Here is a 15,205-nt window from a genome sequence, read left to right as displayed (position 1 = left end):
TTTTAACATTGGTAAAAGTGAAGATGCAGGTCATAGATTTGGGATCTATTTGGGAAGTAGATTTGATCCCATTGTAACAATCTGGTTACTATTTAAGGGAAAAGGGTCAAAGGAGAGACCAGCCAGTATTGGCATGCCATTCATCCAGCTTTGCCAGAACGCCGCATTGAGCACTCTGCGTCTGAGTCCCGCTGATGGATGGGGAAGGGCGGACAGAGCCAGGGCGCATGCCCAGTCAGGTGTGAGTGCCCGGCAGTGCTCCCACTGCACGCAGCGGGACCTGGGCATTTAAGCTGCGTGACGGGGAGCGCGTCTCCTCTCGCCTCTAGCCTGCCAGCCTCTATCCCCTGGCTCCCGTGGCTCCCGTGGCTCCCGTGGCTCCCGTGGCTGCAGGGACTTGTGCTCCCGGCGCCCACGTGGCTCACGGCCTGTGCGGCCCCACAAATGGACTCATTGGGAACAACAGTGGAACACAAGCAGCACCTGGAGGGAGGGGGGCATGTTCGTAACCCTAAGTATATGGATAGTATAAGCATCTTTTCCGTTAGAATTTGAAACCAATTTGAAGTTTTATTACCTAGAGTCAGCTAAAGTGGTCAGTCTTGTAAGTGAAGGGGAGCAAAGTTTGCCACCCAAAATGTGCCTTCTGGGCTATTGATTTTAAGCTGGTTAAGAAACAAAAAACGAAGAAAGACCCTCGGAGCCTCCCCCTTTCCTGCGTGAGGGGCGCCTGTGGGGAGGGAACTCGCAGTAGCAGCCGCACCGGAGGGGAGGGGAGGGGAGGGCACGGCAGGCGGTCACCGCTCTCCAGCCCTGCCTAGTTGCCTGGTACTGATTGGTTCTGGTTGCCTCGGGGAATGTTGGCGGGTCTGTTCAGCTGCCTGTGACTTCCCCTCCCCCCTCCCTGCTCCCTCCTCCTTGGTCCACAAGAGCCATAAGGCCTCCGCTGCCCAGTGCCTATCTGGGTCGCATTCTTATGGCAGCCCGTGCAGCGATTTGATTCTTAGCCAGTTAGAAGGATTTAGAGTGTGGGGCGAAAATTACCTTTTGAGTCCCCGCATAAGTATATATAAAATGAATGTTATATCTCGCCCAAATGTTTTTAAATTTAATCACTAAAAAGGAGACTACTTGTTAGCATGTTTTAACTTTTTTAACATGAAAATTATTCCCCTCCTAGAGAATTAGTATTTGCATATTTTGTGCAAAGGTGCTTATGCCCTGAAAGAGTAGGCAAAACAGTTTTGCAATGAACTTGGCAGAAGTTCAGGTGATCTCTTTCCCTTTTTCTCTATTGGGAATTTGATTAAATTTGTATGCTTTTAGTTTCCCCCAACATGGAGGTCATAAACTGACGCTGGCAGACTGTGGTTTTGAATGAGGCAAGCAGAAAAGTGGGTTGTGAAAAGAGGGGTAGATCGGTGTAGGGTAGACTATCTTAGCCAATCCTTCTGTTGTTGTAAAATTATTAAGCAATTCTTTTCCACAGCATGTATTTCAAAAATAGAGATTGCTTCACTCTTTATAATGGTCATTATTACTTTTCTTCCTCTATGAAGTAGTGAATATATGTAGGCTAACTTTGAAAATGAGCTCTAATTTCAAATCACTATACTATTTAGTTATCTCAGACCTTAAAAATGAATGATCTGCTTGATGTTGCCACTCATCCTGAACATTTGATAGTCTCTAAAGAAATGTGGCAGGAAAGAGCAGAATTAGCGAGAAAAAAAAAAAGCTTTAAGAAGAACATATAATTGTAGATTATATGTTGGGTTTTTTAACAGCATTTTATTTAAAAAGTGTGACAAGTCTTTCTGTTTGAGTGGAAGCATTTAAGTATCCTATTCCAGGCTTCCTGGTGTTTTTTATTTTATTTTAGCACGAGTAAGTTTCTGAAGAGGAAGATTGAAGCCTGTGTGTGTGTGTGTGTGTGTCCCCAGAATACACCTGTTCTTTTGTACCAGATTTCAAAATGCATTGTTTGCCATGTGGGATAGATATTTTCAAGAACACAGAAGTAAAACTGAAAAATGATTCTAAAAAGAGAAGTGGACTAAAGAATTAAGCGATAAATATGTCATTTTGTGTATAGTAGTTTCATTTAAAAGTATAGCTCTCTGAAAAATTTACTGCATCATCATACTGCATTACAGGTATCTCATTACTCTTCTAGTGATGTTATTAGCTAATATTTATATAGCACTTTGCATAGCACTTTATAATTTTCCTTTGCCAACATACTCTAATCCATTGCTTTTATTTTCTTTTTTAAGTGTTTTATTGATTTTTAAAGAGAGAGGAACGGAGAGAGAGAAAGAAGCATCAGTTGGCCGCCTCCTGCACACCACCCACCGAGGATCGAGCTGAAATCCTGGCATGTGCCCTGACCGGGAATCGAAGTGGCAACCTGTTGGTAAATGGGAGGACACCCACCAACTGAGCCACACCTCCAGGACTAATCCATCTCTTCCCTCATGTTACTTAGTGCTCTATGGTTAGCATATGTGACTAGCTCTCTATCCAGTTCATCTTTATTGCTCTCACAGCACATTCCCATTGAAGCACACATACTACTTTTATTATCTCCATTTAAAGATGGAAAACAAAGCTCAGAAATGTTAGAAGATTTCATTGTTATCTTAGGTATGATATTAATATAAATAGTCAACTTTAATTTTGATCAGCGTTTGATAATGTCTCCTGCCTGGCTGTCATGGCTCAGTGGTTGAGCATCGACCTAGGAACCAGGAGGTCACGGTTTGATTCCAGGGCAGGTCAGGGCACATGCCCAGTTTGCAGGCTCGATCCCCAGTGGCTGGTGTGCAAGAGGCAGCTGATCGATCGATGATGATTCTCTCTCATCATTGATGTTTCTATATCTCTCTCCCTCTTCTTTTCTCTCTGAAATCAATTAAAAAATATTTTTTCAATGGCTCCTCATCATATTCTTTAAATTTTCTTCATATTTATTTTTTTACAGATGGAGAGAAAGGGGGAGGGGGAGAGAGAGAGAGGGAGAGAGACAGAGAGACAGAGAGAGAGAGACAGAGAGAGAGAGAAAAACATCTGTTGTTCCACTTATTTATGCATTCATTGTTGCTGCTTGTATGTGCTGTGACCGGGAATCAAACCCGAAACCTTTTGGTGTATGGGCTGATGCTCCACCTGCCCGGAGCCTGATAGAATTTTTAAAGCTGGATAATTTTTAGCACTGATGTGGTATTTGACCTGATCTAACTACTTTGAAAAATACTTTTCTCTTTTATGAGATGATATCATAAGAGTTTAGAAACTTTAAGACTATATTATTATATGGTCTTAATTAGTTGACTATTTTGCCAACTATGTAAATAGCTCTTTGCCTCAAGAGAAAATCTTAATCTAAGAAATACCATTTGCTATCACTTTGAAAGAAGAGAAGTGTTTACAAATAATGAGTCAGATAAAGGGCATGTAACCGCAATCTACTATGTAATACAAAACATCAAAAGGGGATTTTTAAATGCTTATACAGGGAAGTCGTCTGTGTGGTGTGATCATTTTTAAGAAAAGTGAGAAAAAGCCAGCTATTTTCATATACAAAGATTTATATACCATTAGCTATCATTTAACATTTTGTTAATTCATAAATTATATTTTGTCAGTAAAATTAGAAATTCAAACTTTCAGATTTTTCAAAATTAGATCACATTTTCTTGTGATTTTGAAAGTGATAAAAATAATAAAGATATAATGAATAATTTATTAATAATGAACAAAACTAGGTCATTGCCAAAATTGTAAGTTATAAGATGAATTTGCTAATAAACATTTAATACATTTTTGTGAGCTATTCTTATTTTCCTGCGATAGCTGAAGTGATACTCTCATACTTTTATGCATTTCATTTCTGTGAGACCATTTTACTCAGATAATCAGGTTTTTTGTTTTATAGAACATGGTTTTTGTTGCAGAAGTATTGCTTGATCATTACTTTAATGTTGTTTTTAAATAGTGTCTTAAGAATGAGTTTTTTCGATGCAGTGGAAATTGTTTCACTTGGCAAGTTAGGTTGCAGCTGTGTTATCTGTGTCACCATGATGTATATAAGCAAGAATATTACAGGTGTTTTCTGTGCAGGCTTTTTAAAAGGAAGTACCTGCTATTTCACAAAATGCTAGAGAAATGTGGGTCTGAAACATTTTAACTCTTTCTTAATTGAAAGCTGTCAAGGAGTCACTTTTATTTTTTGCATTTCTTTGTATAACTGTTAAGACCACTCCATTTTGCATTACGAATAATGTCAGTTCCATGATAAGCTAACTTGTTTTATTAATAAGGTTGGTTTACTTTAATATAGTTATACTTTCATTGCCATTATTTTTCTTCCTTGATAAAAATACTATTCTGTTTTGTAAACTTTAAAAATCAAACATATATGCCGAAACCGGTTTGGCTCAGTGGATAGAGCGTCGGCCTGCGGACTGAAAGATCCCGGGTTCGATTCCAGTCAAGGGCATGTGCCTGGGTTGCGGGCATATCCCCAGTAGTGGATATGCAGGAGGCAGCTGATCGATGTTTCTCTCTCATCGATGTTTCTAGCTCTCTATCTCTCTCCCTTCCTCTCTGTAAAAAATCAATAAAATATATTTTTAAAAAAATCAAGCATATAAATTATTACCACTCCCTTTCACCTACCACATGTCATGGTTTGCATCGTACTAGTAAGCAAATCTTTCTCATACAGTGTTTGCATCAGTAACCCAGGAAATTACGCTTTTGTCTGATTTGCCTTTCCTATTACAGGTCAACAAAAATCTCTCGTTTACTTCAACATCAGCCTCCTCACAACAGTCTAAGTTAAAAGAGTCAGACTTGCTGGACACTCAGCCTCCGCGTCAGTTTGGTTTTGCTCAGACTGGTGAGCCCCTTTCTTATGACCTTTTAAATGTTCACATGCTATCTTCTTCATGAATGTTGTTTATTTCATTTTAGAAATATTGCTCATAGCATTGTAATGGTCTGTTTTCACACTTGAATTATATTCTAGCATCTTTTTTTTCTTCAAAAATCACTGAAGTTATTTCTAAAGCAAATTTGAATGTGGTAACTTTAATAGTAAATACTCTCAGCCTCTATTCCATAGAAGAGATAACAAACTAAAAATAGCAAAACATATGAGTTTTAAACATGTATACTATTAAATCTGATTCTGTTTCCCTTAGGTAAAAGAACCATAATTGACTTTTTAAATTATAATTGACTTCAAGGAATTCAAGGTAAAATGTTTTGGCAGAAACAGGCTTCAACCTGTCAGTGATATCATGTTTCTTCAAAGTTGGCAAATTAATAAGATATGCAAAGAAGCTAGTTGTAAAAATCTACATGAATCACTGAGTTAAAATGAACTATACAATGCAAATTTTTAGGCTAATGTTTTAAAATAATTTGAATAAGGTTTTCAAAGGACATCAAAGATAAAGCATTTATGTGAGAATGTGACTTTGGGGATGGAAAGATGCCTGTTTCTATTCACTAGCTATATGTTTTTGACAGTATTTTGTATATTATTGAATTGTTTTAAAAATTAAGGCAACTGAGAAAACCTAATTATCTTCAACAAAAAGATTATAATAAGAAACTTTGGCTTGAAAAGATTGATATAATTTACTTAGAAATTTGGGGACAATATTACTTTTCTAGTTTAAAAGTGTTTGCAATTTACATATACAAGTTATTTTAATAGTGCTTTATAAGTTACATATTATGGTGGGAAAATATTTGGATCAAGAATTCTTATGTTCACTCCTGGCTGTGCCTTTTATTATAACTTACTACCTGTGAACCTAAGAATCCTCACTTGGAAAGTAGAAATGATATTTACATTACATTCTGTTGAAGTTCAAATTACATAGCACATATGAAACACTTTGTAAGCATAAGGCACTATACAAATATAACATTCTTAAATTGTAAACATGATGAGTATATGTAAGCTAGCTTTGAAAATACGTTGCGTTCTAATTTCAAATCAGTATAATGATTAAGTTATCCCAAACAATTAGCAATTTTAAATTTTAAATTTGTAATGTTCCAGATATCTGCCAGAATTTGGAGCAAAGTGTTGGTCCTTCTTATGTACAGTGGGGGGCACACCCTGTGCTCTCCCTGTAGATTCCTTCTCTGCACCCTAACTAGATACTTGGTTTGCTTTTCAGACCATGTCATTTTAATGACTAGGAGGGAGAGAACCTGTTTCTACCACTTGATCTCTATCATTTTTCTCCTGAATCTACAATTCTTCTGGGAACAAATTTTTCATTCCACACTTTAGGATTAAAAGCATGGAACGGAAATGTTTGGTTGAGTTAATGTATTAAAATTCATTCAAGTAGTGTCTGAAGTTTGTCAGCCAACAAGGTGTAGATGATAGATATAAAATTCTTTTCTGTAAAGGGAAAGGGAAGAGAGGATAGATAGGAAGGCCTTTGAAATGGAAGCGGGATTACCAGTGGGACAGATAAAGAATAAAGAAAAAGGATAAGAGGAAAGCTGGGTATGATAAAGACAAGCCTTACAAGCTTCACCATTGTACATAGGATTGGCTCCGCTTGCCTTCAGTTTTTTCTGGCCAAATAAGCTTTGTATTGGGGTATTTATGTCATGCATGTCCCTCCATGTGTCCTCTACCTCAGAAGCATTACCATTAAGCCATGTTATATACATGACAGTACTTCACTTGATTTTGTTTTAGTTGTTAATATGCCTGACCTCATTTTAAGGCATATCCTTCCTATAAAATTTATTGCTATATCACTGCATAGAAAAGTTATAAAAGCAGAATATGTAATTTGTTGCAAAATTGCCAAATTAATCAATTTTATTCATGAATAAGCCAATCTTCTCAGGGGGGAAATCTTGCACTAGGAAACAGATGAACTAATTTCTACAACTGACTTCATTTCTAAATGATTATAGAGTGTTGAACAATTTCTTTAGGCCTCAGTTTTCTTATCCCTACAGGTAAATAAGGGTTCTGGGTTTTGTGAGTTTCTCTCTTTAAAATTCTGTGATTCTAATTAGTAGTCAAACCAGTTTTAAAAGGGGATAAATAGTTAAGTGTTCTCAACTCTACAAATAATCTATTAGAACATGAAATATCTATCTATCTATCTATAGGTAGACAGATAGATAGATAGATAGTTAATATGCAATGTGTCCCCTTAGGAGTTCGACTGGGAGACCGGGAGTTTGATTGCTCACTATAATGTGCGCTGACCACCAAGAGGCGACATGGAACATGGTGGGTGACCAGCGAGTGGCAGGGCACTGAGGGAAGGAGGAGGTGGGGAGACAGGGAACCTGATCAGTTCTGATCTCCAGCCAGGCCTAGGGACACTACCCATGCATGAATTTCGTGCACCGGGCCTCTAGTAGGATTATAAAAACAGAATATAGATAGGTTTTTAGTAAGATTTTCATTTTTGAACATCAATCTAAATATTCAAGTGATATCTCTAGATGTTTGGCTTTGTACAGTATAAATAAAAGCTATTTACATAGAGCTAGCCCACTATCCATCTTGCTAGAGGCTTACAAGCAGGAGTTGAGAGGGACCTGGGAAGTAATATGCTAAGTGAAATGAGTCAGTCAGAGAAAGACAAGTATCACATGATCTCACTTAAATGTGGAATCCAATGAACAAAATAAACTGACAAACAAATTAGATCCTGAGACATAGAAGCATGCAACTGACTGAGGATCTTTAGAGGGAATGGGCATCGGTGGGGGTAGGGGGGTGGGGAGGTCAACCAAGGAAGCTATATGCATATGTGAATAACCCATGGACACAGACAATAGTGGGGTGAAGGCCTGGGGAGGGGAAGGGAGTGGGGAGGACAGGGTCAATGTGGGGGAAAAGGGGGATATATGTACTATCAACAATAAAGATAAATTTTAAAAAGCAGGGGTTGATTGTGTGTGTGTGTGTGTGTTTATATGCTAGAAGGAAGGTGGGTTTATGGTCTGTGGTCTGTTGTAACTATTGGTGACCTTATTCAGGGTGAGTTCTAGATAGTGTAAACTGCTAATAAAGTATTTTCTTCCTTTGGTTTGTATTTGTAAGAGTTTCTAGAATATTACCTTTATTCATTCTAAAATTAAGTGACTACTTTGTTTAAAGCCCTCATCTAAGAATGTGGACTAACTATTACAGTCTGCCCTCAGGAAGCTTACAGTAGCTGGGGAGACAAGTGAGATTGCAGCAAATTATTTCAGAGTGAGGTAAGTTCTGAAATCACAGTATAAATAAAGTGTCACTGAATAAAGAGGGACAGAGCAGCTAAGAGGTTTCTCAGACTTTACATGTCCAAACAGAACTCTTGATTTCCTGCCCCTAAAACCCTTCCTTTCGCTTCTACTTCCCCTGCCACACTCCAGCTCTTCCCAATCTGAGCACATTTAGCCAGTTGTTTAGGAAAACTAGGAGCCATTCCTGATTCCTCTTCTTCCCTCCACTTTCTCACTTCCACTCTTGTCTCTTAGCTTATTCTCCCCATGGGAGCCAACACATTTCTTTGGAAGCTGAATTAGATCATGTGACTACCCTGGCTGCCACAATTAGAATGGGTTCCAGAGTCCTTACCCTGTCTTATAAAGCCTTCCATGGCCGTGCCTTTGTCTTCATCATAGGCCTCATCAGCGAGTGGGGTTTCAGGAGAGCCCACAGAGCCAAGAAGCGGGTTACCAAGCACACACGCCTGGCAGAGCTTGGCATAGAGTCTTAGTTTAGCTGGAGGAAATGGTGAGATAGATGTGTTAGGAAAAAGTCTGCAAAGGTAGATTGGGTCAAATTGTGCCCTCCTGAGGAATTCACATTTTATTCTCTAAAAAATTGACTCTCCAAAGGTATGAGTATGAAAGAGATGATAAAATGTGTTTTTTAAAAATATAGCTGCTGCCCTGGTCAGGTTGCTTAGTTGACTGGAGCACTGCCCCATGCACCAAAAAGGTTGTGGGTTCAAGTCCTCATTGGGGCACATATGGGAGGCAACCAATCGATGTTTCTTTCTCACATCAATATTTCTCTTTCTCCCTTCCTCTCTCTCTAAAAATCAATTTAAAAATCATATCCTTGGGTGAGGATTTTAAAAAATATATACTAGTATACAACTGGTATCTGAATGAGGGGTGGGATAGAGAGAAAAAATCTGGATACAACTTGTAAGAGATACTTTAGAACTGTTCATTAGGCTGTCACTATCATAATTAGAAAATAATACATCTGTTAATCCTATTAAAAACAAAACTACATCTATCATAATTTGTATAGGAAAGAAAATTATATAATTTTATTTTCTAAATATCCTATATAATAAAAGGCTAATATGCAAATCGACCAAAAGGCAAAACAACTGGTCACTATGACATGCACTGATCACCAGGGGGCAGACTTTCCATGCAGGAGCTCAGCCAGAAGCCAGGCTCATGGCTGGCGAGTGCAGCAGTGGTGGCGGGAGCCTCTCCTGCCTCTGCAGCAGCACTAATGATGTCCGACTGCTGGCTTAGAATGTCTGACTGCCAGGAGGGTGGGGGTCATGGGAGCAGGCCTAAGCCGGCAGTCGGACATCCCCTGAGGGCTCCCAGACTGCGAGAGGGCACAGGCTGGGCTGAGGGACTCCCCCTCAAGTGCACAAATCTTGTGCACTGGGCCTCTAGTACTTTAATAAAGCTAGGGAAAAAGGAAAGAAAATTGTAATTTTAACATTTTACATTAAATTGTAATTTATAGCTTATAATGTGTCAGCATGTAGTGAACATAATATACTATATCTTCAGTGAATTCAGCAAGTTCTCTACAGAGGAATTTTGTTCTGTGACAGCTGGTCAAAATCTCAGAACCCATTCAGTCATCTCAGGAGTTCTTATAATAGAAGTAAATTTTAAAATGTGACTTATTCAGTAAAAAATACAATTACTCAATGGGGGGAGGGGCGGGAGGTAATTAGCCAGCAGCAGGGTAATTGTATCATCTTTGCCTGTTTGTATTTGTAAGAATGTGGTATATCTTTTTATAAGATACTAGGGGCCTGGTGCACGAAATTCGTGCACTGGGTGTGTGTGTGTGGGGGGGAGTGTCCCTCAGCCCAGCCTGCCCCCTCTCACATACTGGGAGCCCTCAGGTGTTGACCCCCATCACCCTCCAATTGCAGGATCGGCCCCTTGCCCAGGCCTGACGCCTCTGACAGAGGCGTCAGGCCTGGGCAGGGGACCCTCATTTCCCCCCATCACTGGTTCTGCCCCCAGCCCAGGCCTGATGCCTCTGGCCCAGGCATCAGGCCTGGGCAGGGGACCCCCAGACCCCTCCGATTGCTGGCTCTGCCCCTTGCCCAGGCCTGATGCCTCAGCCAGAGGCGTAGACCCCCATCACCCTCTGATCACCTGATCAGCCCCTTGCCCAGGCCTGACGCCTCCGCCAGAGGTGTCAGGCTTGGACAGGGTACCCCCATCTCCCCCCGATCACTGGCTCTGGCCCCCGCCCAGGCCTGAGGCCTCCGGCAGAGGTGTCAGGCCTGGGCAGGGGACCCCCAGCTCCCCGCGGTTGCAGGCTCCGCCCCTGCCCAGGCCTAACGCCTCTGGCCTAGGCGTCCGGCTCGGGCAGCGGGGACCCGCAGCTGCAGCGGCCCCGCGATCGTGGGCTCTGCTTTAGGCCCAGGCAAGGGACCCCTAGCTCCCGGGACTGCCAGTTTCGACCGTGCCCAGCTCCCATCGCTGGCTCTACCCCTACTTCCTGCTATCACTGGCCAGGGCGGCAAAGTCGCCTGATTCTCCGATCATGGCTGGGGGCAGGGCAAAGGCGGCCCCAGGGCCGCCTTTGCCCTGCCCCCCAGCTTTTAGCTCCCCCCTGGGTTTCTGATCACTGTCAGTGGCAGGGGGCTTCTTCCTGCTTTCCCTTTTGCCTCCCTGCATTGTGCCTACATATGCAAATTAACCGCCATCTTGTTGGCAGTTAACTGCCAATCTTAGTTGGCAGTTAATTTGCATATAGCCCTGATTAGCCAATGAAAAGGGTATCGTCGTACGCCAATTACCATTTCTCTCTTTTATTAGTGTAGATAAGAATATTTTTTCACAGCATTGTGTGAAATTCAGTTCATTTTCAATAGATGAGTGATACAAAATGAAATGAATCATTTTATTAGTATGACTTTATTAGCATGACCTTCATATTATCTTTTTTAGTTGTGGACCTGAGTTTGATGGGGGAGGCAGAGTGTGACATGGTTTTTAAAATCAACCAGTAGCTTCGGTCTTCATATTTTTTTGCACTCTCCATTAGCTCACATAAACAGGTATTAAACTTGATAGCCAGTCATTGAATCTAACTTTTTACCACATCCTAAACAGTCAAATACTTGATTTAGACAACATCATAACATCATTCTAATGACTTCAGTATTGGTTACAAGATCTGTCCAGTTGACTTACATGCTTTTACATTTTGAATATTATTTAAAGAGCTATATTTTTCTATTTACTTTGCATGTCTTTGCCAAGTATATACTTACTCCTTTGACCAGGAATAAAAAATTAAAATTAACTCTTAAAATTAGGAGCTATTTTTCTAGTTAAATTTTATTGATTTCAACATTTCATTATTTCTTAAGATTTAATTTTTTACCGGGAAGTGCAAAACTTTTACAATAATTAACTGAAATGTAAAATGAACCCTGCCTTGGCCATAATTTCACCAGAGATTCTGTGATTATAACCAGTTGTAGAAGGTAGATTACAAGTAAGCTGGAAGCAAGATGATTCTTGTATTTCAAAAGAAGAAAAGAAAACATTTTGGCAAAAAATAGGAATCAGAATGACTCTCAATAAACACAGTTGATGTTAAAAGGGGGTTTCCATTTTAAGGAAGGTAAAATGAACTTCAAAGATCTTTCTCATCGCATCAGAATTGGCAGAGTGTTCTGTTAGTATTACATAATGAACTTTAAACTGTTAATTGAAAAAGAATGGTTTATTGAAAGCTGATTTCAAACCTCCAGAAATCCAAGATGTAAGTTTAGGTATTGGGATGGGTGAAAGGAATAAATTTATTATAATACATATAATCTACTTAATATAGAATTAACTGATTTTTTGTAGACAGATCTCTTTAAGTGTACTTTATGGTACTAAACAGAATAATATTTTTATTATGCAATTTTTAAAAGCAAGAATTTGTTGAATATGAATTGAGGACATGTGCATTATTGTGGCAAACACAGTGGACCTGAGTTCAGAAGGCCAAAAGGGTTGGGCATGAGCCCTAGTCAGCCACTTCCCAGTATTATCTTGGGAGTTGACTTTATTTCTCCAGGCATAATGTCTCTATTTTCTACTTAAGATGAATTTCCTACTTCATCGAATTGTGACAATCAGAAAAATATTTTAAATACTTTGAAATTTATAAGATATTGTGAGACCAAACAACATGAGATTTTTATGGGAGATTCTTTTGATTATTTTTTTTTAAGTTTGAAATTATGCAATTTGCATTGTGCCCCAAGGAATGGAGGAAATCTTATTTAAGACATGACTTAATAAAATGTGTTAAGTGATTATTTTTAAAAATGTATATATTTATTGATTTCAGAGAGGAAGGGAGAAGGAGAGAGAGATAGAAACATCAATGATGAGAGAGAATCATTGCTCGGCTTCCTCTTGCACACTCCCCGCTGTGGATCGAGCCCGCAACCCAGGCATGCGCCCCCCGGCTGGAATCGAACCTGGGACCTTTCAGTCCGCAGACCAATGCTCTATCCACTGAGCCAAGCCGGCCAGGGCGTGTTAAGTGATTATTACAGAAAAAAAGAACATGTCAGAGAAGCAAATAATGGACAGAGGATTTCTAGAAGTATGCCAAAAAGACATTAAGATGAAATAATTTTAAGAGGAAAGTTTTCAAACAAGCATCTCAAACTTTAAATAATCCACTAGAACACACTTGTGAAACTTTGGCTTTCCACATACATGCCAGTCAACATGAAAACCCTACAGGTAGGACTATTTTCATATTTGGGTTTTTCTGGACACTGAGTGAAAGACCTTGACCATGTGGATTTATTTCCTTTGACATATGACTTTTATATTTCTCTTCCACAAAGACAGATTTCATTTGTTCGACTTTTTTTGTATCATTCATAATTAAATTCTCTAAAATTGCTATTTGTTAAATTAAAGATATAAGGTGCCATTTTAGTAACCAATATCAGTACTGTACTAAGAATTCTCCAGTGATCTAAGTTAATTTACTTACTAAAGATTAAAACCTTCACTTGGAATAAAAGCCCTTTTATTTACTGAAATAATGTCATATGAATTAGTAAATTGTTCCTACCCCTATTAATAAAGTATATTCTACATATTTATTATTCCCTAATTTAAAAATTATTTTTATCAACTCTATTAAATATTAATAAACTTAATGGTTCTTTATGCACAGGGACATGCATTTAGTATTAATGTCCCCAATGAGATGAAATTTCACCTAATATATTTTGAGGGGAGAATATGAATGCAAACTTTTCTCATTTAAATTTTCTGATTTGAATGAGCTTAAATTTGCTATTTCCTAGCCATTTATTTTGTAAGAAGCTATTTTATATGATATTTATATGGTATGTACAGTTCCAACCTTAAAAGTTTCAGCTCTTTTCTCTGATCTGTTAAACACAGAAAACTTACTTGAAGTTATTCTTCTTTTCCAGTCACATTTCTATGTGTTGTGTGTGTGTGTGTGTGTGTGTGTGTGTGTGTGTGTGTGTTGGGTTTATGAACCTACTAAATTTGGTTGTCCAAGCATATGTAGCATATTCCCAGAAGATTAATTTTAAAAGTGAAATAATTAAAAATAAGAAAAAATGTAACTGAGAACCATAAACTAAAATTTAATGAATATGAAAACTATATAATTTAATGTGAACATAGCCAAAGTATATGCCAGATTATTGAATTTGTATTTTAGAGATATCCTGATGTTTTAACAACTTCTTAATTTGTCTTTTTTACATTTTGAATTTTATAGGAATTGTTTACATATAGCATCTTATTTTAAAAGGTCAAATGTAAAATTTTTGAGAGATATTGTCGTATATATGGCTCTGAAGTATGAAATCTTATCACAGAAACGATAATTCATCCTCAAAATTGTGTAGCAAGATAGGTAAGCTAACCACTTTTTGTCGTACATGTGACAGAAATGTAATCATTGCCATGAGTGAGCCTAAATTTCCTGAATATTTTACTCTTCTGTCTGTTTCTGATGATGGCATTACCCTTCTTTCAGGTGGAAACCGGATGCATCTTTGACTCCTCCTTCTCATTTCCTTTTTTGAACTAGTCATTCTCAGAGTCTTCTCATTATTTTCAATCTCTCTTCACCAGTCATCCTGTTTGTTTGTTTTTTTTGTTAATCCTCACCCAAGTGTATTTTTTTCCATTGATTTCCTAGAGAGAGTAGGGGGGGAGGGGGGAGAAAGAGAAACATCATTTGGTTGCCGCCTATACCAGGGCCAGGGATGGAACCTACAACCCAGGTATATGCCCTTGACCGGAAATCAAACCCTCGACACTTAGGTGTTTGGGCCAACACTCTAACCATTGATCCACACCAGCCAGGGAACCAATCATCCTTTTAATCTTTATGGTTTCTTTCTTGTCCTGTTTGTTCCTGTTTTCTAGTATCATAGTTTTTGTAGATGTCATTGTATCTTTCTAAATCTCAAAGTAAAGTTCTTTTCTCTGAATTGATGTTTCCTCTGTTCAGTTTTCTCATCTGTTTATGTATCCTTCCTTTTTCTTTCATGCCATGGATTTTTTTTTCTGGTGATCCTTGGCATCTTTTTTTTTTTCTTTTTCATGAAGGACTGGATACAAATATGGTGTCCCTCTTTTGTTGTGTAAGTAGCTCTGTAATCTCACTGTTTTGTTCACCTTACCAGGAAGTCTGTTGAGAACTTCATCTATATAGCTAAGACATATTAACTGGCAGCTTATATTTCGGGTAAACAGGCAAGATATATGACTCAGGCTGTCGGACTACTTGTCAGAATGAGAATACTAGTAAGTGGGACAACAGTTCTGGAAGTCTTTACTCTTCCCAAGTGCTTTGTTCAGTATTACTTTTAGAGACACTTCACTGATTTTTTACTTTTTTAAATCTAGGGTGAATGCT

The 15,205-nt window shown here is 38.7% G+C and overlaps 1 protein-coding gene across 2 annotated transcripts in view; it reads left to right on the top strand.

Moving 5' to 3' along the window:
- Positions 1-15,205, top strand: part of AHI1 (Abelson helper integration site 1) — a 182,260-nt gene that overhangs the window by 62,674 nt on the left and 104,381 nt on the right. For both annotated transcript variants that reach the window (XM_059700403.1, XM_059700406.1), the window contains one exon: positions 4,789-4,903. In XM_059700403.1, coding sequence (XP_059556386.1) covers positions 4,789-4,903 — 115 coding nt within the window. The remainder of the gene's footprint in view (positions 1-4,788; positions 4,904-15,205) is intronic.

This window comes from Myotis daubentonii, chromosome 6 (genome assembly GCF_963259705.1).
Source record: "Myotis daubentonii chromosome 6, mMyoDau2.1, whole genome shotgun sequence".
Classification (NCBI taxonomy): domain Eukaryota; kingdom Metazoa; phylum Chordata; class Mammalia; order Chiroptera; family Vespertilionidae; genus Myotis; species Myotis daubentonii.
This window is presented reverse-complemented; position numbering and strand designations above follow the sequence as displayed.